Source organism: Zophobas morio, unplaced genomic scaffold (genome assembly GCF_036711695.1).
Source record: "Zophobas morio isolate AGI-343-1 ecotype UQ-CSIRO unplaced genomic scaffold, CSIRO_AGI_Zmor_V1 ptg000017l, whole genome shotgun sequence".
Lineage (NCBI taxonomy): Eukaryota > Metazoa > Arthropoda > Insecta > Coleoptera > Tenebrionidae > Zophobas > Zophobas morio.
This window is the reverse complement of record NW_026972122.1, coordinates 15,839,264-15,866,085: the sequence shown is the minus strand read 5'-3', so window position 1 is coordinate 15,866,085 and position 26,822 is coordinate 15,839,264. Positions and strand designations below refer to the sequence as shown.

Genomic DNA, 26,822 nt, shown 5'->3' with positions numbered 1-26,822 from the left:
ATGAATTACGATCACTATCCAACTTTTAAATGTTATAGTTTTTCGACCTCCCAAGTTTTATTTCACTTTTTGTTTGGAGTTATATCATCACAAGTCCTGTATTTTGGAGTATGAGTCAAATTAATGTTCCGGTAAAGGACTGTGGAGGGAAAGTGTTCATTCGTGTGGGTCGGCTGAAATTTTCTCATACAGTTTTGACAAGGGTTTAACTGATTCTAGTGTTCTAGTTACAAAAACTACAACGCTGATATTTACAAGTTATACAAGTTGGACTTATTGATTAATAATACAAATTTACGTAGTAATTAAATTTCAGTGTGGAACTGTGGCATTTGTTCAAACTTGTCTCGCCATGTGATTTTTTGTATTTTTTTATCATTACTTGTCAGCTAGGTTTTCTTAGTTAAAGCAAGTGGTAGAAATATAGGTAAAAAAATGTTCTATTACAGAAATAAATGTAAAATTAAGTTGTGTAATAATTTTACCCTGTCCATATTAACACTGACGTCATTATTACTTAAATCACCAATAAAACTAGTAGAACCAGTATGATATAGAAATCCATGAATTAACTTAAACTCAATTGCATAATCAATTTCAAAGCAAAATTTGATCGATTTCAAATGCACGTAACAAATAAATTTACCCAACTGTTATTGACATTTTTTGTTTATAAGTGACTAAAGTTATATATGTAGTTTTTGTTTTTGTATAACTAAATACATACAGAAAGCTGAAAAAGATTCAAATTTAACCTCATCATTTTGTTTTGTTAGAGCATTACACAACAGAAATAATTGTACCATATTTCCGATATATCAAACTTTTCTTGCACCATCGTACCTATTTAATAGAGCAATTTAAAAATCCAATAGAAATGGTTACAGTTTGTCGATTAATAATCGTGTAGCTCATAAAAATTATTACATCGTAACAGATCAAAAATCTTCAACGTTTGCAAATCAATTTAAAACTTGTTGCCACTCACGAGAAGTCGTTTGCAAATCAATTTAAAATTAGCATTTCCAACTTCGCTTGAATTGAGCGAGTCCGTCTCGTCCAGGTATTGGATTTTCCGCTTAAAGCGATGAAAAGAAGTCGAAAACGCACCATGATCAACGCAAATCACGCATTTCAAATCGACATCTATCATCATACGTACCATTTTCGATGTAGTAAGATGTTTCGTTGTAGCGATCATCCGTGAAGCCTGGTCGTTTGGCTTTCAGAGCTTTGGTTTCCAGTTTCGCCTGAAAAGAAAAATACAATGTTACCGCTTGGAGAGACTAAAAGCACACATTGTCGACGGTGATGTTGAGTAATAAAAGTATTCCATCAAGCGTCTTAGCAGATACACGATAAGAAAGCAAAGCCGGTGGAAACAACGGTTACTTTCGCCTAAAGGTAAGAGTTTAGCCTTCGCTTATACTTCTAATCCTTCGGTAAACAATAGAGCTCGACACGTTCCACGTACGGCTATGTCAATAGATTTGAGGAATACTTTAAAAGGGTTGTGTCCCTGTGGCAAGTTCAAGATTTCCATAGGGATCGCTTTGTTTGGGTTTAGAGGTAAATTATTAATTCGATACCCTTTGATAAATTGGGTATCAAACTGTACAAGGAATTTATAGACAAATCATGTTAAATCTCGGACCATCACTGCATAAGTTTATTGAGATACTGATTAGGAACACGTTAAAATTCATCACCACCCGAACGCTAACCTCTAAACATATTACAGTCAACATAGCGCTCAGCATAAAGTTAAAATGTTCAAATTATTTTAAATGTACCTTAAGGGAAATAATTAATTGATTGAACACATACTTAGTTGGAACATTTAACTAATAAAACATTATATGAATTTGTGAGTACATGACTACGAACAAACTTACGAAGAAAATTTTGTACTTGTTAAGTACAAGTCACGTTCGATCGAATATCAGCGGCCAGGTCAGATCCACGTTTTAGTAAAATGTTAAATAAATTAGCAAACCGTAAGTAATTTTTTATTTTTAATACACGACGGATGATTCAATATTCTTTCAAATTAAATAAATTAGAGCACGCAAATAACTAATATTTATATTAGTTAAAATCATAATATAATACCGCAGTGTGCTATATCATCAGTTCGACCCAATGCTGAAATTGTTGGTTATTTTAGGGTGTTTTCTTTTGACGGTGAATGCATATTTCGCTTCTACAAAAAATTCGATAGAAATATTAGTTCTCACTTTGTAACTTCTATTATTATTATCATTGTAAAGTGTGTAAAGTTAGCTAACAGGCTGAATAGCAATTATAAGCCAATTAAGAAGCCGATATTCAGATGCAACAGAGTAGCAGTTGATACAAAAATACTCGTTCAAGTAGTAGGTCATTTGGAAAGTAAGATTTTTGTAAATCTTTTTTGTACTTTTTCAAGCGAAGATATGTGTACATCCTAGATGGGCGACCATACAACGTTCGTATACTCGAAACGAGATCTAACCAGTGTTTTAAATAATACGTATGCTAAAAGTTTCAAAGTTATGCATTACGTATCACAAAACGTAAGCTTTTGTAGGCAGCTGACACAATATACTCAATGTAATTCTTAAAGAAGACTTTGCTGTCCAAGTCTTTGTACGAGTCTGTTCGTTTAATATGAGTACATTCAAAAGTACATCAAACATAATATGTGAAGAGTTCCTTGAGAATGATACAATAAATTTGTCCTTATTTAAGAAAAAATTATTTTTTCATCTTCACTCTGTCATTACGGGTTACACTAACAACCTCCTGTAATTTATGACAGTCCTTCAAAATGTAAATTTTTAGGTATATGCATATAGCAGATATGGAGCATGTAGCATTGACGTTAAATCATTGATATAGGTAATAAATAATTATAGTTTAAAAACAACTAAAAAATACTTTTGTCACTACCATTGCACTCAAATTTTGTGAAATGGCGAAATTTAGAATGGACTCTCACTGTCCGATAGTACCAAATTATTGTATTGTCATCCAAATTACACACCCTTGCAAACTTTCAAATCGATTTGGTAATTAGAAGTAGGTTAAAATCGACTTCCTAGATTTGTTTCCATAGTTTGGTATTAGTGAAGCGAGTAAAAAAACAAAGAATCCAGCACTTTTGGTACTTCTGACTGTTGCAGAAACGATGATGAGGGATGACTCATATCCTGAACAAAGACAGATCTTTCGGGGGAAAATATGATGATTGGAGTGCAACCCAATTCTTGGATAATCCTAAGAAGTTCAATTTTTTTACTAGTACGGTATGATTTACTCGGTCAAATATTTTATAGAAACGTTCACAAAACGTCAGCTAGTTTTTTTACGAGTGATTCGCGCAGATATTGGCACTAGTAGTTAATTTTGTTGATCTTCCGAACATAAATCCGTGTTGATGCAAGCTGATATCATGAGCAATATGATTGTAATCGTGTAAAATATATTCAGATATGTACATTGAAAAAAAAAATTAATTATAGCAATCGGCATGTAATTTTTAATACTTATTTGATTTATCTCTCTACTTTTAAAAATCAGAGATATACGTGAAATTTTCCACTAAGAAGGAACACATGATTCCAGTATTTTGTTACATACTATTTTAAGTGGATGAAAAAAGAGTGTTTTGCAAAATGCGGAATTAAATCTGAATTTGCAGTTAAGCCTATTTTTAGTTTCGAGATAGCTCGTAAGACCTCTTCTTCACAGCATTAACAGAGTATAATTTGGATTAACATTGTACTGGCGAAGGATTGAACGATTCTTTGTGTGTCTGAGACTAAAACATCGTCTATACACATGAGAGGAGTAGAAGTTGTTTTATTTAATAAATTTTAGGTAACTCCAAAACCCTTTACAATTAGATTTAATGTAATATTCAGTTTGTTCATGTAGTTGCTGTAGACAGGGAAACTTAAGACTTTACCTTAGATCTCAATTTCCTAACCTTATTCTAGTCCACCTGCCTATTTATTTTTTTTAATTTCAACTAAAGTATATACTTCTGTTTTAAAAGCAATATCCTATCTTTAGTAAACCAAAATGAATATGTGCTCAAAGATCTTAACTTTCTATGGACACGTTTATCAGAGATTTCTTTTAAGTCATCGTAAAAATTGGTTACAGTAACTTCAATATTAATGATTGCATTAAGAAAAGACCAGTTTAAAGAAGCAATATCTTGGTAAAATGAAACAAAACTAGCCTTTCTAAAATAATACTCAGATGAACGATTGTTCTACAAATGTTTTGAAACTTCTTAAAAAGTTTTCTTTGTTACCTGCACAAAACGTGTACTAAAATTTTAAGGATGCGAGATTGGTTTTTGTTATTGAAGGCTTTAAAGTCAGATAGCGAAAAAGTTATAGATTATAATCTAAAAAAATTACCATTAACTGAAATGTCGCATTTGTACGTTGTTTCAAACACTGCTCGAGCTTAAAATCCCTAACTGGAAAGAAAGCGGTATTAGTGATTACCTCTATATTTCAAGAATAATGACAAAGAATTAAGTCTGGTGCAGACTGATTTCAAAGTAATCAAAAAAAAAATCTCGCTAACTGTTAACACACATACACCTTGTTTCAGGGATAAATAAAGTAAATAATGTGTAAAAAACAAAAACATCCTGTAATGCCGAGAAAAAAAGAAATGTTCAAGGTTCAGCTCCACATATTCAAACTCGCATTCTCGGGCGTCTGCAAAGTCCTACTACTATTCGGCTGTGGTAAGTTCTTTACATTTTTTAATTTCCATAAATATGCACTGTCAAAAATAATATATTTAATAATAAATTTATTTATATAAAAGTTGACACAAAAAATTTTGTGTAGCACTCGCCCAGCAGAACATGGTTTAGCAAATATTGCTTCTTTGCAGGTCTCGTCTATGTTCGGCAACAAATGCACTCGTATTTGTAAAAGTCTAATTTCTCGCCTTGTGATACAAAAAAAACGTGAGGTGTCGTGGGATACCCATATGGAACGAAGTTTTACATTTGTATATAATTTATGAAATAGTACAATAAAATAAATGAAGGAATGGTAATAAAACTGTAATAGTAATTAAAAAAAGCTACAGAGATAAATATTTCTTTATTACTTATCAGGAGTATAAAAATATTTACTATACTCGTACTTAATTTAATTACAACCTCAATCTGTAGATTCAATCATAGAAATGATTACTTTGTGATAACTGAAGTATGATACATTCGTCTGAGATTCAGTTTTGTTCAACTATCTCAAGAAGACTGCATCGATAGTTGTATTGCATCTTGTTGTAGATTCTTCTGGATTTGTCAACTGTTAAATTGAATTCATCCAAAGAAACTCATTCTTTCTTTTCACTATTCCCTTGTTTACTCTTCATTTATTGTCACTTAAACACTGGTACCTTTATCCTCAACTTCTAGTGAATAATTTTCGCAATCCATTATTTATTAATATTTATTAATAATTACTAAAGAAAAGAAAGTATTCAATGAGAATGAGTTATGGTGCACGCGGCTTGTAAACACATAAAAGATGTGGAGCGAAAGAGTATAAGTATTCGGGAGGAGTGCAACACACGATAGCACTGACTATAGCAATTATGTCGAGGTCAACTTACGGTTTTTTCGGGCTAGCCCTACTCTGCCAAGTAGCCCTGTGCGACGTGCGATCAGGAACTTCGTTTCAATAGCTACGTGCAACTAACAGAGAAAGACTTCTTAACAAGAAAGTACTTAAATTATAGTTAAAAAACTGCAACTAGATTCTGATGCGAAGGAGTTGATGTGGAACGATAAAGACATTATGATAAGCTGTAGGATATTAAACACAAGCTTTTTCAGGAAGTCGGTGGGTTTTTAACAATTACCACAAAACAGCGAAATCTGTCATTAGGTACAAAACAAATTTCTAATAGGTTTCATACGCTGCTAACTTAACGGGCTTAATCTAGTCTCTTAATGAAACCTAATCTTGTAACTTACATAACGACAATTTTCTTCCCTTGCTTATGAAATATATGCCTGTTTAAGGCTTCGGAAGTTCCGATGATGACGAATGGACTTGTGTCCCCTATAAATGGATAGTCAATGGCACAATTTATGTCTCAATAACGATATACCACCACGTCGAACGATATACCACTAGGACGTTTATACCTCGAAAATGTAACAGGTGAACCATCATTACTTTATATTTATGATACAGATGATTATGGTGAATGAGAAGGGTCCATTTTCAGCAATAGAAAATTCATGAGACCTGTCCATTTCACATCCAGATAAAAATTCCGAAATGTCCGAAGTATTCAAACGTCTTTCATAAATAATTCAATAGGTATAAATCAGCGACAAGCAGAGAGTCTGTGAAGAGCGGTCGGTTCCAATTATTCCATTTGTTGTACATTTTCGCATCAAGAGCATCCAGCAGAGGCGCATTCAGGCATATGAAAAACGCATTGCACACGAAATCCGGGTATAATAGGCACTTGCATAAATCACACCATTCCATTCGGCGAATCACTAAATATACAGATGTGATGGAAATCAGGAAACGCAAATAGCCAAGAGGTGGGCTGTCAGATATACCATAATATAGTTGTCTTGTCTTTCTCCGAATCCCGTCAGTTCATTCAATCGAATTTGCACTTGCATGGCAGCTGCAATGTATAATGTGTATGAAGATGCCACTCTCTGGGGATAAATGCGGGTTATATTCAATCAGCTGTCGGCATAAAGTTATGCGCTTAGAGCATGTCTGTAGGTATGTATTTCAATATTTAAGTATTGATTCTCGTACACATCTTTCTTAATTTAAAAAACTTTCCCACAATCATGCTAAAAATGAGAACCTAAATACATATATATTGGAGTAACCAATCAATAACTGGAGCTAACAGCATCCGTATGGTTGGCTAAATGATTCGTATCTTTCTGTCCATTTAATCACTCAAGTTTAGAAAGATCGGATTAAGCTAAACAACGGATATTTTTAAATAAACATTAGGTAAATTGCCAACATTTTAGCCGTAATTCACGTTTCCTAAATAAATTGAAAAAATGACGAAAGTCTAACAATCAGAGACACTTCGTTATTTTCTTTCTTTTCCTAAAAGTCAGTTTAAAGAATTGATGATGTATGAAAGAAAAATAAATGTATGTCTATTTGTTATAGTTTTAAAAGCATTCAAGTCAAACAACGTTATCAAAAGAAATAGAATCCGATTTTGCCAATACAAATCCCCAAGAGTAGCTACATCCTCACATACTCATTGTCGTTTTCTAAATGTTCCTTTATTGATGCTTCCAAGTTGTTTCGCTTCTTGTGGTCGTAATGCGTTTCTCTACGATGCATCGCTATAACAATTTAACGATTACCAAAGTGGAGTGGAACTCCTCGCTAAAAACGAATCCCCCATCTCGAACCATTCAAAAATTTTTTTTGTACAACGCCAACTCCTTAGGGGATTCAGTGTTCTATTTAATGAAAATAAGGCACACTTCAGGCATTCGTCAGGACGGTAATATGGGGATGTCTTTAATTCTTAATAAGTGCAAGTAAGAAATTGACCTATAATTTAAAGAATTACGCAACAAAAAGTGTGGATTGTTTCGATTTCATAATTTTAAACAGTGTTCAATAATAGTATATTATTATACTAATTTAATAAGACGTTCTATCGTAGCACAACTCGTGCTACAATACGTTTTATTAAACAAGCGTGATATACAATTTTTTCTACTTTGTTCATGATTTTATGAAGTAAAATAGAAAATCTGGTTACGATTATTATTTAGGTTTGTTTTTTTTAACATGATCCAACTGTCAAATGACGAACTGTGGACGAAGTTAAGGTTTTGACTGGTTAGATTTGACGTGCATGTGACGTTCTAGAAAACATGGAACCGACATTACAAAACAAACTGTTACCAAAAACAGTTTCACAAAGGTTTTCATTGTTAAACTGTTTCCGATTTAACAGTGAGGCCATTATTAACGCAAAGTAGAAAAAAGAAAATTTTGAAACCGATCTTTGAATAGTTTTCGAAAATTAACGGAACATTATTGTTAGAAAAATATTTATTAGATAATATAATTATTAGATTTTACATTTGTTTATTAATGAAAAATCTTTAATCTTATTTGATTTAATATTTATAAAATTTTATTTTGTTCCGAATACTTTTATTTATAAAGAATGAATGATACAAAGCAAACTTAAATGTTGTAACAATTAGGATCATTTTACCTCCAGCGTTAAAAATGGGACTGACATTAATAACTGATGACATCGTAACAGTGACAGCATCCGATTTTCATAAAGAATTTTCGTGAAAGATTTGATAAAAAATGTAAGTACTAGGTCACCCTGTCATAATTATTTTTTACCGTACTCCTTTAACTTTGTAAATACTAGGAATTGATAATTTTGACCCTTCTCGAAAACTTGGTTAATATGCCTCTAACTGTGTTATTTCTTACAACAAGTATTTTGTAACATCACTAAAAATAAACAGCTTCGTAAAAAGCGGAGTAAAAAAATCAGAACATTTCGAACGCATGTAATCCTACTTCAGTGACTCTCATGATAACAGATGTGTCTCGAAAATCCGCAATAAGATGATCATTAACTTGTTATCTTTCACCTATTATTTAGTTTTATAATTAAATATTATATTTAGATATTGTTAAAGTTATATTGATTTTCAGTAGTAAAAACAAGAATCGAGCATAGTGATCAATTTTAAAATACAATATACATTCTACATTCTGTAGTTAACGAAGAAAATCTATTATTTACGTTAAAGTGGCAAAAGTTTTAAGTAGAATTTTGTTTGGGCCTTGTGAGCTTCGTTTCCAAACGAGATTAGTAATAAAATATGAATTACTTCTGATGAAGGTCTGTCTTCACGATCTTTCTCTATAGCTATCACACAGTAATAAAATCCGTTACTTAGACGAATAGGCATCCAATCAGATTATAAAACATCGCTCACATAGGTGCTGTACTTGTGATGCTGATGGTATATTTGGGGATAATAACATTATTTATCATTCATCGTTATTGGTGAGTTCCCTAATTCGTATGTGTCGACATCGAAATAAATCCCACGTGGTGGTATACACTGCTTAATTTTTACGGTTGTGTCTTCAAAGTTAAACAGTTAAGAGAGCTTACAAAGACATTGAATTATTAATTAATTTTAGCTTTATACCAATCAAAGGATCATAAAGATAATACAAACCGAAACACTACAATGAAAACGTAAACTACAAATCGCGTTTTAATCGTCTTTGAAATGTGAGACAGTTTAATGTTCACTTGCTTGATTTTAGAGATTATTGTGAAAACTAGAAATGCTATATATGATATAATATGTCGCCTGTGTTGTCATATTTTAGTTTTAATTTAAAATTTTAAATTGAAAAATACCATTGTTTTCTCTGGTATTGGGCAGCGGTATGTATAATAGTGGTATCAATGTAACATCAAGTTTCCGAGCTGTTACTTACTTAAGTATATCGTATTTGCTTAGCACATTCACAAGTCAAGAGTAAATTTAATTACACAGCTAGTTGTCTTACAAACAAACATAAACCTTCTTGTATGTAATTCATTAGAATTTCGCGACAGGAATATTTCCTAAAGTTACGAGACAAATATGACGCCTTCACTTGTGACTAAATATTGTGAATAAAACCTTAACAAAGTAAGTAAAACAAAAGGAACATGCTGGCTCAATCAATTGATGACAGACTTATTACTACATATAGATTTATCGATCTAAATATTTTACAACTCATTTGGGTTTATATCGTTAATTATTTTCATTTATACAAATTGTTCTGTTCAATCTTACTATCTCAAAGTCGCTAAATAATGTGTTGATATATATTGATTTTATTCCCCTTTTTCATCACATTTACAAAAAAAATGTCAATTTTGTATTTTTTGTCTGAATATATATAATATGGCATTTGAAGCAAGAGGTTTATGTTGGCCAACAACCGGTTTTTGATAAGTGCATATACCTTTATATCATACTTCAGTAACTATGTCAGTAATGTCAAAATTCAATTTTAAAAATTCAATTTTGAAACAACAACCTACTTTCAAAACTGTATTAGGTAGTTATTTTTGGCAAAAATTTTAGGAGATGTTCAACTCAAATACATCCAATTGGCGATTCGTTTTTAATACAAAGGTATACTTAAACAATAGGTAGTATTTTCTCTCTTGACAATTTATGAGTAATATCGTAAAGGCAAAATTCAAAACTATTTTATTATTTTCTTAAAAAAAAAACAGAATTAACAATTGATGTCCCATGAAATCACTTATAATTACTCAGTTTAATTAATTTCACCTCTGCATGAAAAACACTTACAACATATTATATCAAAGAAGAAAAAAAACCCAAGTAAATGGCACTATGCCTGAAATTCTTAAAAAAAAATTCAAGCCATATTTTCTGTCAGATTCTTAGATTAGCGACAATTCGGAGAGTTCTTGAATATTCTCACAGTCATCGTACTGTTAACAAACTGTATAAATACTTAAATGTCAAAATTTGACCAAAGATGGAAAATTAAACTGTTGAAAATTTTGTTACTTTTGTGTAGGTTAAGGATGAAGCAAACTAAACAAACGGTCAATCAAAAATGAATTCTTATAAATATGAAAAACCACAGTAAATATTTGAGTAAGATAAAGAGAAGATGATAGCATTTTATGAAATTATGATGGAGTGTGTATATAACATAAAAATGTTAGTGCTAGTATCTATTTTACTTACAGATGAATGCAAGTTTTTATTAACTATTATGGGTCTTAGTGTTAATAGAACCTACCCTTTATAAAAACAAGGTACAGTTAAGTGATTATTAATTTAATTAATAATATTTGGAAGTTCAAAAGTGCTAAAAATTAGGTTTCAAAAACGAATAGAGTCTAACACAAAAAGATTAGTGTCAGCTATCAATAAACCAAAAGTTATGTGGAAAATTGTTCATCAGACCCATTCACGAAAAGTTCCTGGCATAAAATGGTCTTGCTAATTTGGAAATAAGTGTCAACTGTTAGGTTAAAGTCAAAAACATACAAATTCAAGATAACAGTTCGTCAGTACATCTCCTATATGAATAATGATCATTGTAGAGATCATTGTCTCTGCACAACTGTGAAGATCAAGCTACAAATAAAAATCATCTGAGACAAAACAGATAACTAAAGGTATGTTTCACTTTCTTTTAATGGTATGAAATATCAAATTCAGTTTTGAAACTGCATTTCTAGTTGCGTCTTGAAATTTTTAGGCGTGGAGCTTTCGTGGACAACCCTGCAGAAAGTGAATCAGCTAAAAGGGAACACCTGGAATAACAAACTAAAAACATTTTTAGGCATTTATTTGGTTCGTTATTATATTAATAAAAATTAGGTTCTTATTCAGAGAGAAATGATTTTCTAAAATATGCTGAGACGACACGAAAATTGCAATAAAACGTAGAAGTTCAAGCACGAAAACTTTATCCTCCGTCAAATATTAAGATTTTTTAGAGCTAATGCATTGTCTTCCAGTTTAAGGGCAGCCTAACCTCCTTTAGTTTTCTTAATTTTTGTTTATGAACATTGTCATTTGCTGGAAAAGTTGAAGACTTTCCAAGTTCGCCGGAAACTTTAAAGCGTCTGCTGTCTCAAGAAAATAAGGTGACACATCACTTTCAGTTATTACTAACAATGTCTTCGTTGTTTCATTATTTAAATTTACATTGAATTGGGAATAAAAATTAACAATTTAAGTAACGATGTTTTGTTTGCGTGACTACTGTGATAATTTAGTATGCTTATGGGAAGTATGTTCTGACCACATCAAAAGTAAAAATTCACTGTAAATCTCAGTTCATATTATTATAATTAAAAACCGCATATAAATGATATAAATGATAATTTTTTTGCTTGCTTTGCAAGAGAAAGATTGCTTTAAATTTTAATACTAAACTACATATTTAGCTTCAGAACGATTTATGCTGTATATTTGGGTCTTCCACGGGTCGGGCGCCAATTCAAGTTAATAGGATTACTATTGATACTATGGATCAAAAAAGGGTTTTGTTTAAAGGGTAAAATTGTCTTCTTGTAAATTTTTTTTTTGTTTGTGAAGGATAGAGTTCGATGGTTATTTAAAGTATGCCATGTATACTTTGCTCGGTTATCTTAATCACAGTTTTTTTTATTTTTTATCACTCATACGCCCAGGTGTCTTCAGATTAAAGTTTAAAACATATTTCTCAGTAGGAGAAAAACTGGATGAATTCTCTAATTCGATACATAAACGTAACTAAACATTTTCTATAGACTTGAGTATTTAGTATTTGATTAAGATCAAACAGAACTATGCGATGATATAATGTATTAATATAGATATTAAGACTTATGTCATTGTCATTTACTAAATCGGTTGATTCAACCTGCACATAATCAGTGAAATTTAAGAGATGACCTTATAAAAATTAACAACTGTCTTATTTGGGTCAATTAATAGATGAATTTCTAGAAAGTGGGTAGCAAGAAAAGTAAGGATATGTTAATACTCGACAGATCCACAATGAGGAAGAACACTGAAAACTTCATATTGCATGTCAGCAGCAAAATATGTTGGCAAAAAAACAAATGATAAATAATTATGTATATTTTTGGAAAAGTGAATGTTTTTTTTAGGAAAAATGTATGCTCAGATAAAGTATGTCATTTTCTTTGTTTAGATGGATTTGCATGTAACAAAAGCTGACATTCTCGTTTAATTTAAACTAGTCATAGTAGTCGGTCGTCCCAGCATATTAATGACAATTTTTTGAGTAATTAAATTACTCATTACATTACTTTCCAGTCACAATTTATTAAAAAAGATATCATCTTTTGTGTGACCTTTGTCATCATTAACCGTAAGTGTAGTAGCGTGGGATTATAAATAATGTACGTTTAATTGCCGAAATTGCTTGATGGATCTCAGTTCGAAGTGATTTAATAAGCTATGCTCACTTAACCCATATCACGACAAGTTCTAACAAAATAGGAAAAAATAGGAACAACCACATGCTTTAGCAATATGTTTGCTTTATATGCGAAACTACTAACACATACCTACCCCACATAATTACGCCGTTATACAGAAGTTTTTGAAGTACGTGTAGAAAAAAAATTAGCTGTCTAGTGAGCCTAAGAAATGTGATCAATTTCCTATTACTTAATACTAAAATATATATGAGGATACCTAATTAATAATAATCGAATCTTATCGGGACCCGGTGCAGTAGTTTTATAAATTTGAGCCGCAGCAACAGTAATGGTAAGTAAAATGTTAAAACAAAATCGACGTGCCTAATGATGAATTATTGTAAAATTTACCACGAGAACAGTACTAAGGTAGGTACATTATTGTTGTGCTCAAACTAAGTATATCTACATAAATGAGATAATAACGTTAAAGAGTTTTCTGATATTCACCCACAACCGTAAAACCTCTGGAAACAATCCAGACAGCCTTCAAGAGTTTTAGGTTGTGCAGTTGTTAATTTGAGAGGTTTTTCCAGATGTCTGTGGAAATCATTTTTTTATCTTGTACAAATAGCAAAATCTTTTGTTAGTCCAATAGGTAAAACTCTAATCGGCAAACGTAGTAACCATTTTTTTTAAACAACGTAAATAAAAATAAAGAACATTGAATTTATCTAGCATTTCACTCCAAAAATATATTTTCAAAGTGGCCTCCCCCTTTTGCCATACAGGCCTCACCTCGCCTAATTAAAAACTGTTGTGTCCTGCTTATCAATTATTATGTCCGGATTTGCCCAATTTGTGCAGCAAACATTTCAATCCGATTTGCCAATTCTTCAGTTGTGCTGACGCGCATTTGGCATACTAACTGTTTCATGTAGCCTCACAAGAAAAAATCACAAAGGGTTAAGGTCAGGGGAGCGACGCGGCAATGCTATTGGACCATTCCTTCCATCCAATTCCCTGATATGAGTATTAGAGGCCTTACCAAAGAACATTTAATCACCTTAACCCAGTGGCGCACAATAATTAAAAATTTCATGATTTATCCCAAAATTTAGAAGAGAAGAGAAGAGAATAGACTTATTAGAACTTTCTTTTTATTTCGGGCGTTCTGATCAAAAACACCCAGCATAAAAAATGTTTTCATAATATACCGATGTTTATCAAGTAAATCATAACGAAGCAACTAAATTTTAGCTTTGTATAAATAATCCAAAATGTCTTGCGAGAAAGAAATTCTTGATGCATAAAATAAAGAGCTGTAATTTAACAAAATCGTACTTACGGTTTACATTTATATATCTTGCCTCTGGCACTTTTTTGCTAGAGCTACCTCAGTTACAAATAATACAACGAAATCTCTTTCAAAATATACGAGAAAAAATATTGATATACCCTTTTTTCAGAAACTGAGAAACGTTTTATGTCGTCAGTTGCGGCAAAATTATTGTCAAACTGACTAATATATTAACAATAATTATACGCCAAGTTACAAGCTATACAACATGAGTATTAACTTTTATAATTACAAAATTTGGATTTCTCATGTTTTTTTAATCGGTAAATTTTCGAAAAATGACGTATATTATAAGATTTATAAGTTAACCTAAGTAATGATTTATTAAGGACTTTTTTATTACTTCCCAAGCGTAAGCTAGGGAAGTATTGTGAAAAGGGTCCATCCGGAGAACGATTATACTCATGTTTAATCGACGATTTGTGACTACTAGAGCATGAACAAATAGGCCTCCCATTGCGTGTGACTTTTACTTTTACCAAAGAATACGCTGTGACGTTGATTGTACTTCAGGAAATTTATTAGACAGATAACTTCCGAAACTACTGGAGTGATTGTTGTAAAATTTTATAAGTATTTTTGAAATATATCATAATTTTGCATTGTAAATCCTATATAGTTATATACCACTAATACTTCTAATATTTGGGATTTATGAATCCGACTTGATTTTTTTTTTTACCTTAGACAACAGTATTTTGGGGAAAAAAATTGGTCCAAGTTTATTTAGACAAAGGTTCGCTCCATCTCAAAATATAGTATCTATAGGGTAAATGTGTACAAGAGTGCGCATATGTATAAGAGTACGCACTGATGATTTCTGCTTATTAGTGCCATCTGGGTAAGATGAAGTTATACCATTCACAATCCAATGCTAAACCTGAGATAAAGGTGCAACAGTGACCTGTATATAGTTTATAGTTTGATCGTACTGACGATTTTATGTTTACGCGTTGTGTGGATGTAATTTTTACCGCTCATAGTTTTAGTTTTTTGTAAGGTACGTAGCAGTTCTTTTATTTTACAGTAATAGTGTTCATTAGCTGTAACTTTTAAGGTGTCGTTATACACTAGCAGTTTTGTACTTTCTATACATCAAAAGCTTTTAACTTTGAAAACATTAGGTTATGTACAAATGCACAAGAGTGCGCAATACTTGCGATACGTAGTCTTATAGATACATATGATACTATAATGAATTATTTAAACTCTACTACTTTGTACTGCTTCTCAAGTTGTGTGGTGGTGGTTATGGTAATGTTTGTTTTTTAATTTTTACTTCCTGAGCGTAAGGGAATGAAGTATTGTAATCGAGTCCGTCGACCGACTCTCTACTTTTACGTTTTCTCGAATTTCAAGACGCCTAAAGTACGAAGAAATATGGATCTCGTTGTATGTGTAGTCTGTAGTCACTTGTCCCTATTTATTTTCACCTTAGAAATAAAGATTTTTTTCATAAAATGTAATGCGCACTCATAAGCGTTCAAATGCGCACTCTTGTGCAGTGGACTGTCTAAGAGTGCGCATTTACACATCTTGACAAAAATTGAAATTACTCTTAAAATATAGTGGTCTTGGGACGTACAATTAAATATATCTGATCTCTAAACATGTATATGACGAACCCATATCATAAAATTTGTCTTAAGTTTTACACTAAGTGCGTACTCTTGTACACATTTACCCTAACATCCGGCCCTTTTGAAAAATTACAAAATTTTATTTTGTCAATTTTTTTTTTTTTTGCGTATATTACAAGTTTTTCCATTACGAAAGTTCGTGAGGATATCATCAACCTTTTAGCAAGGGCATGTATATAAATTTGAATCGCTGTAGTGTAATACTAATAATGATAAAATGATGACGATCAAACAGAGGTGATCCGTTCTTAATTCGATCAATAAAATAAATCGCGTCATTCATTAACTTTTTTGTGTGCTTCTGTATAAGCAATTCTAAAAAAATATGAATGCAGTGATAAACCAGAATGATAGAGTCATAATAGTTTGTACATTTTAGATAGGTTTTATTCGACGAAATTTTGAGATGGCGTCATCAAATTTTTGGGAGGGGATAAACGAATAAATTTTGTTTTTGCATACATGTTGCGTTTAAATGCAACAAATGTAAGATCGTTTAGCATTTTCAATACGTTATCAACACGTATATAACTCGCGTAAAAATAAGTCCTGGAAGAAACTCCAATAAAGGAGCGAAACGTTGACTTACGAAAATCGCTTGTTTCTTCTTGATATCCTGTGGCCCACTCTTTCGAAAATGATTAACAGTTATTTTTATTTTACGTCATGAACTAACACTCTGCTTTAAAAATAGTAGGTAAAAATTTACACTACACAGACAATGATACTATTGCCCATAGTTCGAACAATTCTAGATAAGTATTTTAGAATCGTTTTAACCAAAGTTGTCGATTTGTTCGAATTCACTAATACTACAAATTTTCTTGGACTGATCTTGATATTCCATCTTTGAATTGAAACCGCATCTTAGTACCATGGAATATTGACTTTTCAAAGACGGGTTATCTGGATAATAACATTTAAGTAACATAACTTAATCAACTTTAATACGTTTTTGTTACAACTTGTACTTCCCTGAGTGTTCATGTGACATCTTTGTTTTGTTTTATTATACTGATGATTGAGAGTCTCTTGTTGTTGACGCATTTAAGACTTCCTAAGTAGTAACATTAATAAATTTATATTATTTGCTTTTCGTTACTGTCAGAAAAATAATGAAAATATGTAGATACATTTCAAATTACAATATGTTCATCGGTATATGGGGTATTTAATAACGAGAAGGTCGGCATAGTTTTCAAAGCTGGATAGCAACCATACATAAAAGATACTTCTAGTTTTGAATTTGGCTATTTAGTGTTCTTCTTTTTTAGCTTTACATGTGAACATTTCACAAATCTTTATTTTTACCAAAGTGTCATTTCCAATAACCATGAATGTTTAAAAATAATTATGTACATTTTTTGTTTGTTTTATTTTTGTGCTTTCCACTTTAAATTATCTGATAAAAAAGATAATCTTAATCCGATTTCAAGCCTTTTAGTTTTTAGAAACAAGGAAATTCTAAAGATTTTTTTGCACTAACCTGGGTCCTCCCATTAGTAGGAGGGTTAAAGCGTTGGTAGAGATCATTTAAACTACGATGGAAAATGTTAATACATCCCCGTACAAAATTTAGCAAATTTTCGTCACAATTAACCACATTAAATAAAGTCAAAACAAAGAGTTCAACACATTTTCTGCGTTTAAAACAGACGCACAACAACGTACATTTTCATGTGCAATATGTTAACATTTAATAACAAGAAAGACGAAAAAAATAGAAAAAAGTTTGGGGTCCACAGAAGCCTGAATTACCTATAAGAATTTGCGAACTCTCTGGTTTTACGAAAAGATGTACATTTGATAAAAATCCCCATAATTCAATAGCTAGCAGTCACATAAAAGGGTTTTAAATTTTCCGTTCTCGCATTCCTCCTTTTATCCATTGATGCGAACCTTTTACGCGTTTCAAGGTCTCATCTGTTTTGCTAAAATATCATTTACACTGTTGTGTGTTTAACATATGGTTATTTATGAAATGGTAAACTTTCTCATCAGGCATCCAACATCAATAGCTTCTACTGTTTTATGAATTACCTATGAATAATCGTTAATAATAATAAATAAATAAGCCGTATGCAAAATGTGCAAAATGTGATGAGTCCATACTGGGGATTTACCACTGCATGCTTATACAGGATGACTAAAAAAAATATTAGTGAATCAGTCAGTCAATTATGTAATTATATTATTAAATCAGAAACAGTTCACTCCATTTTCTCGAAAATTTGGAAATGCAATACTGTTATTATTAGTATTAAACTATACCTACCTAAATTGACATGTGTCAAGGAAAAACTCATTTGAAACTTATGGGAGTTCTCATAAAAAATGAAATTTGGAAAACCAATTTTATATTTTTTTAAAAAGCTGAATATGTTTTATTGTACCTACTTCAGGGGCGAGGCAAGTTCTGTCGAAATAACCTTCGACCAATGTATTTTTCTCTGTTTCATCTAAACTATAATAAAAAAAAAGATAACAAGCCCAAATGAAAGGAAAGCTATCTGATATTTTTGTATTTAGCAATGATACTATGTTTATAATATTAGGTAAGCAATAAAAATAAAATAGTCCGATCAGAGTGTAATAATTGGCTAGAAACCAATTGGCAACACAAAGAATTGTGGTGAAATTGTAAACCAGGAAAAAAATAAGCATTTTTATAAAACGCTTTTTCCATTTGACGAAGCAGATAATTAAAAAAAATAAAAATTTCGTTTACAGAAAGTATTTTATCTTTTTATAATTTAGTAAAGTGATATTAATCTTTAAAAGGTTGAAAAAATGGAAAGTGAAATCTTATGACGTTTTAGAGGTAACAGAGACTATCTAGTTTTACTCCCTACTGAACCGTTTACACAACACAACTTCTTTATGTATTTCTTGAATACAGCATGGTAAGTGCTTCTGACAAATACTTTGGTACCGAAAAATAGTTAAAAAAAAGAATAACCTTTAAATTTAAAACAAAATTCAAAATAAGTATTAAAGGTAAACTTTTTAAATTTTTCTTTTAAAAGTTTTTAAATGCAATGACCATTTGAATTCAAACGGCGTCCCTGCCTTCATTTGTGCTCGATAAAACCTTCCTCGAATATGCTTTAATTTTCTTGTGAGTAATAATTATTACACTTAAAAAAAGTAACTGGATTTTATCTTTTATTATTTCGTTAACCAAGAATCACCATCAAAAGCAATATAAAATTCAAGCCTCCTCCCAAGTGTCGTTCGACTACGCCTGCACCAAGTTTACCAATCCAGCGCACAAACCCAAACCGAAATAGAAAACATTAGTGGGAAAGTTAAAGCGTGCCGCGCGTAGATCGTTTAAACCATGCCGGAACAAAACAAAAACAAAGTAACGGAAAATGTTAATAGACCCTCAAGATTTCAGCAATGTGTAAAAAAATGTTCAGGTAACGTATATAATAAATTTAGTAGAAACGGCGGTAAACATCATATAAAACTTTCAGGTACACTGAGATTCAGTTTTATTTTTGCCAGTGCAATACACATAACCAAAATTGTAATTGCTGCTATTTATTTCCACAAATGTCCCGTGGAACCGGAAATTCCAAAGTATCTGTTGGTAATGGGTAAGAAACACATTGTCACAAAAGCCATACCTAAATTATCTGATATTGTGTTTGAAGGTATTATTGGCGTTGTAACAAAACTTATAATGCTATTTAGAAATTTCATCATCAAATGTATTAAAGTCACTCCGATTTTATCTTTATTAGCAACTGTCGAACTAACAATTTTTATAATTGGTAACATGTAACTCGCATCAATTGCTGCCGTAATAACTGTTTTGTTTTAGGATCTTATTACATATACAGAGAATTTGAACCCAGTTACGAGCCCCAAAGTGGAGAAAAATACTGCGACAAAACGTTATATCTATTTTCGTTTATTTACATCACGATAATTTATGCTTTACTGTTGTTAGCTATACTGATTGTTAGTTGCTTCATCTTGGCCGTTGTTTTACTCGATAAATTAGGTCCAAAGGAGCGTACGCACGATGCAGAAAATACAACTGAAATTCCGCTTGCAACCGAGCAGGGATCCACGGAGAAATAGTATATCTCTAATAATAACTCTGTATCATTCATGCATTTGTTTTCTGCAATTAAAGATATTTCAGCCTATCTCTGTTTGCTTTCACTTTCCCGTCCAGCAATACTAAATTAAGAGTATGAAATTTTTATTTGATCAAAAATATCGACTGACCTATAAATCATCGAATTAACCTTGGTTACGCTGAGTTCTAGCACGCCCACAATGGCGTCGCGTAGTCCTAGTAAACAAAGTGGCCACCATTCTGTTTAGTAGTCTCGATGCTAGGATAACGGACAGACGTGGCTAGACTGAGATGCGGTGAATTTGTTTGTTACATCGAACGTAATGGATCAGCAACAACGAGGCGATGATTCAAAAAACAAGAAGGTGGTAGTTCAAGATTCCATAAAAAAACTTAAGGAAAAGTTAGTACGTGAGTAAAGTTTGTTTATTATTTATTGTTGTTAATAGTTTTTAAATCACGGTAAAAATAAGATGCAATGTACATGATGTTAGTTTAATAACTCATACGTTGGAATGGTTGACGTATAATTGGCATCCATTTGTATATTATTAAATGAACTTTCACGTGTTTTTTCTATTTCAGCCGGAATAAAATATGGACTTCTCATATCTGCAATCATCAATTTGTCTATGCTGGTTGTTGGTTGTCTCAATGTTCACAAGTGTCCCGTCAACAAGCATATTCCGCTCTTTTTAATAGCTACTGGTGAGTTATTGCTTTCCTCTTTCAAATAAATGGCGGATTTTTTTATTTTAGGAGCAATTGGTTTGATGTCTAAATTTGTAAGTTACGTACGTGATCGAATCTCTGCACATGTGCAGGTAGTATACTTCGAGTCTGCTTTATATAGTGTCGAAACAATCTTCTTTTTCCTAGGTAACCTTCTTATGATATAAACTAATCCTCACCAAAATTCTTAACTTTCAGGGACTTACTGGGTCTATAAGGAATTTCAACCAAGTTATGATCCCAGCGCGGGGGATTTATTTTGCAACAAGGGCGCCTATATACTTGCATTTACCTATATTACGATTTTCTACGCGTTTATAATCGCTATAATCTGTGGATTTTGTTGCTTCTTATGTTGCATCTTACTCATTACGTCGGCATGTGACCAATGCATGGATGTGGAATACTCGTCTTCAAATCCGGAAGTGACCACGTCCCTAACAGTAGTATCAACCAAAGATAGCGATGAAATCGTAAAAACTCATCATTAATATTGCTTCATACACAAATATACTTCCATCCAAACGCGCAAAGCATGTTACATGTAAACATTTCGTGTATTTTTGATACTTGTTGAAAACGCCCTATTTATACCTGTTATTAGACTGTTGTTACAAAGATTGACGTTGTAAAATCGCCTTTATCTATAGAACTCACTATGTTTACGCTTAGCTTGTTACTGCAGGACTCTGTCACCAGAAAATGAGTTCTAGAGGTACATCCGATACAGAAAGGCTTATTTTAATATAATGTAAGTGCATGTAGCTTCTACAATATTAAGGCAATTTGTTTTATATTAAAACAAAGTGTGAAAGATCTGTAACAGTTATTTTTACTAAATACGAAAGTTTGTTTATACTCATATCAATTCTCCAACGATGTCGCCAACAATTTATTCAAACTGCGCTCCAAACAATCGCCATGGTGCCAAACTGTAAATCCAAAACTAAAAATACAATCGAGCACCGTGCAAAAAATATAAATAGAGAAACATATTATTCCACTATGTTCGTAAGTTGGCGCATGTGTGAAGTGAAAAGAAGCAGCAAAAAACTACCAACATGTCAACCAAAAAAGAACCAGGCGTCGATGTTGATGTAGAAAAACACGATAACGAACTAAATGCTGAGACTGAGGAAAGCAGTGAACCCTTGGAAAAAGTTAAAGAAAAAGTTCCACGTAAGTAGCTCTGACAGTTAGTCACATGTTTTGAAAATGAGCAAAAAAGAAGTAGGTATTACAATGAGCGTGTACTCGAGAACACGTAAATGACGAATAATTTAAATTTAATGTGGCAAAAGTTACTTTACGTCTTACGATAATTTCTGACATTTACTTTTTCTCTGTACGCTACAGCCTACACGCTAGAATGTCTTGAAGAGGGTGCGTACACTGAATACGTAATAATGTTGGTTTTCAGCTGGAATAAACGCTTCGCTTGTGCTGCTCTATGCGATATTCTTCTTCATGTTTACCATTGGTTGGGTCAATCTTAACAGCTGCTCCGTTAGTAGGCTAATCCCAATTTATTTAATTGTTGCAGGTAATTTTCCACAGTTAAAAGAACAAACTACAATAAACTGAAACTTCCGCTTTTCAGGATTTGTGGGCGCGCTGGCAAAGTTCATAAGTAAAACAATAAATAAACATTTGTTTAACATTACCATCGCTTTGGTTACATTCTACATCATATGGCACTGTTTAGGTAGGTATAGCGTCACATCTTAGGTTCAACCAATAAAACCATTTTCTTCTAGGAAGCTACTGGGTTTATAAAGAGTACCAACCAAACTATGACGAAAAACTTGGTGAGAAGTATTGCGATCGAACAACGTATTTACTGGCATTTTGGATGCTGACTTTACAACATACTTTAGTAGGATTCGTTGTTCTCCTGTCGGGGTGTTACAAATTAATGAGTGGAGACTTTAAGAAAAAATAGAACTTTTATTAACAAATAAATGGCTATTTTTTATCACCATTAAGCTTTTCAAGATTCTCGAGTAATCAGCGCTTCCTTCCCATAAAACTTTATTCAAGTTTCTAATGTAACAAGTACGTAACCTAATTACAATATTACCACACTAGAGTGCGTATAAACCACAACAACGTCATTAAATTTCAATGAGCCAGAGACACTAATAAAAAGGATTATAAATACGAAGCGTGCAGCGACGAGTGCGACGACTCAGAGTGACGCGGTATGAGCTTTATATCCTGACATAAAGCGTCACGTCACCCATATAACAGTAAAGAGTAGACACGATGTAAATGTGGAATAAAAACTACTCGGTCGTTTGCCGAAGTTTGCGTGATAGAAAATTGCAAATTTCCAAGCAGGGCTTTCCGAGGAATGTTATTGTTTGACCACTTCGCAAGTTGCGAAAAATTCTTTGTCGAGTTTTTATTTGAATATCTTTAATACCGAACAAAAAACAAGCAAGATGCGGTAGTTTCAAAGGTAAAAATCTTTACTAGAAAATGATTAAAGTCAAATTTTCAACCAGTAAAATATATCTCTAGGGTAAGTCACGAAATTCTTTGATCACTTCTAACCACTCAACTAAAAGAAGGCTTTATCATGCGCTTCGTTCAAGAAGTTCACTTTTGCATTCTAAAAAATTTTTCATATGACCGAAATATTTTTACAATGACAATCATGTTTGATATATATTTTCAGTAATTTTCCAGTGTATCGTTATTCAATACCTTTAATGCACGTTATTTTTAGTTTTGTAATAGAAGCAAAATAAATAAAATAATGTTTAAATTTTTGTTGGGTCCTTTTCACTATATGTATTATATTATAATACAGTACACTTGACGCATTACTAATTGCATATTTTCTTAACGTTTCATAGCTTTTATAATATGAGAAAGTAGGTTTCAATTTCCATCTGTCCGTCGTCTGTTGGCGAACTTCTTAAACCGATAATAGGGGCAATTCTGAATGAAACCTGTTAAAATTTAAAGGTTGTTAAAATTTTAAAGGTTGTTAAAAATGAATCTCTATTCTGTACTGTTTAATTTTGAAGTCTGTTTAATTTTAACACCCTTTAAATTTAAACATCCGACAAAATCAAAATTTACTATTCTAAAACATCAAATTGATGTTAAATTTTAACAAGGGTGTTTAAATGAATCCGTTAAAAGTGACAGTTTTAAAGGATCCCTCGCTAGTACCCTTTAATTAACAAAAAAAACAGTAATAGCGTACCTGGACGGTATTTTGCATTTATTTATAGTAAATTATGAAGAGAATTTACAAAGAATGTAAGTAGTTATTTAATAAATCATCAGGAAAAAAGTGTGGCACGTTGATTAATTTATTTTTCACCTGTCAATTACTGAACGATAACACCTTGGAAATGGTAGCAATTAGCACCCTCGTAATGCTCCAAATAACAATTGCCCGCAAATTGCAAGTTAATTTTTATGGTTATTAAATAACAACATAACTACATTTGGAAAATAATTTATTTTAATTAACAATTTACAAACATTTCATACCTAAATAAAAACATAACGAAAATAATTTCTATTCTCATTTCCCAAGTAAAAAATACAATTTTCAATTGTTTAACTAAATTTGACGCTCCTATACTGTCCTCTTTTATGATTGTGAAGCTTTTTGAGGCACCAGTCTGCAATTTCGACCACTGAAACAAATCATCTGTCTTCAATGTTGTTGATGCGCAGCTTGGCCAGTTCCTCCCGCATTAAACCACAAAAAGCACCCATTACTGAAGCAACTTTATGCAAGTAATAAAAGTTATCATTTGGTGCGTTTTTAATAAAAAGTAACACTTCTCCCTCAAGACACTGGATTTTCTTGGAAACGGTATCATTTTCAGCTAATTTCAGAAAAGCAATTACATGACTGAACACATACATAACTATTATGTGTTGTTCAATATGAACATCAAATCGGATGATAAAATTTCATAACCTAAAACCAATGCATTTTACTTCAGTTTACTTGAGTATAAACTTACTTACCATGGAGTTAATTTCTTATATTCTTATAAGTGGCTTCCTGCAGTTAAATATAGTAATTGATGCCAAATTATAAATTATCCAAGAATCCAGAATAAACTTGGATTTGTTTTGAATGTTTTGATTCACTAATTGCACTCCTAACCTCACAAATTGTGATCACCGTTGAATACGTACCACTTGGTCTCGGTCCGTCTCCGTCTGCTCCTTAATTTTATATTATAATTTATCTGTACCAGATTTTATGTTTAAGAAGCTCAATTCCAACAAAATTTGAATTCATGATAGTAAAGTCAAGGCATCTTGAACCTAAAATAGGCCACGAAACACACGCGGTAGTTCGTTTAAACCAAATTAACGAAGTCATCCGAAAATTTAAACGGATCCGATAAAAATATGTCAATTTTAACATGGTGTTAATTTATCGGGATCCGGAATACCAATTAATATACACATCCGACAAAAAACTTGATTTTTAACAACCTTTAAATTTTAACAGGTTTCATTCAGAATTGCCCCTAATATCTAAAATTAGTGGCTCGATTGTCATGTAATTCTAACTGGATTTAAAAAAATGTAAACTAACTTTAACTAGGAAACTACAAAACAGATTACTCTGAAATTTCCAGTTCTAGAAACTTCATGACGTCATCTCAAAGCGGCGTAACACTCTCCTTTATTTCTGGTCTAATAATGTCTTCACATTTTACTTTCCGAGCGTAAGTTATCATATGATCCATCAAGCGAACGGCTAGTTTTATGTTTTCTCAAAGTTTCACAACCTCCATCAAAATGTGAAAAAGTGGTTCTCCCGTTATCGTCTGTCTATCGTCTGTCTCTCACCTGTCTATCGTCTGTCTGTCATCTGTTGGCAACTTTATTACACAGACGATCTTCGAAACTTCTGGACTGAAATTTTAGACGTATTTTAGAAATATCGGGTAGAAGGCCTCATAAAACGCTAATCAATATGAAATTTTGAAAAGTAAATACGGTAAATACTACTCCTATTTATTTTTTTTATAATTTGTGCAAGGACATCGGGAAAGTAAATTTATTAAAAAAAAGAAAAAAACAATGACTGCGCACTATTAAGACCCGACAAGGCAGTAACTATTATTATTTTGAAATTAATTTATAATATAACGACGTATAATACACTAGTTACAATTCACAATACGAAATTGACAACCTGTAAATTTGACTGACATGCGGTTTTATCTATCATACTTTCTGCAGGTTTGCTAACAACTTCAGTCCAAACTATCAAATTTCTATTTGGAGATGGAAATTCTTCTGCCTATTGAAACGTGTCCGACCTGAGTGGAAACCTTCGTCGAGTTTTGTTCTAAATATTACCTTGCAACTTTTCTTGACCTTTACTGACCAAGTTCTTGCAGGTATAAGATGTCACCACCAACACTGACAACAAAAACCGCTGAAGATTTCCTAATAGAATGACTGATATACATCTATGGGTTTTCAAATTTGAGATAGGTAGTAACTTTCTCAAGTAGGTACTTTTGAAAAGAAGTGAATGCCACTTTCCAATTCTGCATATATGATACGAAGAGTCTCTTATGCCCACTAATTTATAAATTAATGGCATTGACTTATGACGTATAAAACAATATACTTCTATAACTGCGGTTTATGAATTCGCCTTTATTGTTTAAATTTGAGATCCCGAATTTTGGAAAAGAGAATCAAAATTGTATAGAAACGTTTTATAATGCTATAATGCTATGAAATTTTACAAGCGTTTTAAGATTAATCAAAACATATCTGCTTATCGCCGCCAAACTAGTGTTAGTACATGTCACAGCATTATTAACGGTATAGTGTCTTCACATGTTTTGAGTTCAAGCCTCAACCACTTTCATAGATAATTAGATATTCTCTTTTTGCCAAAGTTGTGAAACTTCAATAAGTTTTTTCAGCTGGATATAGTGTTTATTTTAATTTAGCAGTTGAACTAAAATTTACTTAAGAA

The 26,822-nt window shown here is 32.0% G+C and overlaps 2 protein-coding genes across 13 annotated transcripts in view; one reads left to right on the top strand and one right to left on the bottom strand.

The window, feature by feature from the left end:
* The window catches only part of LOC135129808 (pseudouridylate synthase RPUSD2-like), a 395,425-nt gene that overhangs the window by 26,036 nt on the left and 342,567 nt on the right, over nt 1-26,822 (bottom strand). For all 5 annotated transcript variants that reach the window (XM_064057054.1, XM_064057055.1, XM_064057056.1 and 2 more), the window contains one exon: nt 1,163-1,250. In XM_064057054.1, the coding sequence (XP_063913124.1) occupies nt 1,163-1,250 (88 nt within the window). The remainder of the gene's footprint in view (nt 1-1,162; nt 1,251-26,822) is intronic.
* Nucleotides 19,195-22,795, top strand: LOC135129809 (transmembrane protein 272-like). 8 transcript variants are annotated; one of them, XR_010280643.1, is made up of 7 exons: nt 19,195-19,430; nt 19,488-19,610; nt 19,668-19,787; nt 19,838-20,504; nt 20,687-20,809; nt 20,861-20,980; nt 21,032-21,687. XR_010280643.1 is itself a non-coding variant. In XM_064057061.1 (7 exons), the coding sequence occupies exons 4-7, from the start codon at nt 21,895-21,897 to the stop codon at nt 22,773-22,775; spliced, it is 531 nt and encodes a 176-aa protein (XP_063913131.1). In that variant the 5' UTR covers nt 20,272-20,512; nt 20,687-20,809; nt 20,861-20,980; nt 21,032-21,894; the 3' UTR covers nt 22,776-22,795. The 8 variants fall into 8 exon arrangements, 3 of the variants coding, with proteins under 3 accessions (XP_063913131.1, XP_063913132.1, XP_063913130.1); XR_010280642.1 differs by having other exon boundaries at nt 19,838-20,508; XR_010280644.1 differs by having other exon boundaries at nt 19,838-20,512; nt 20,861-20,925.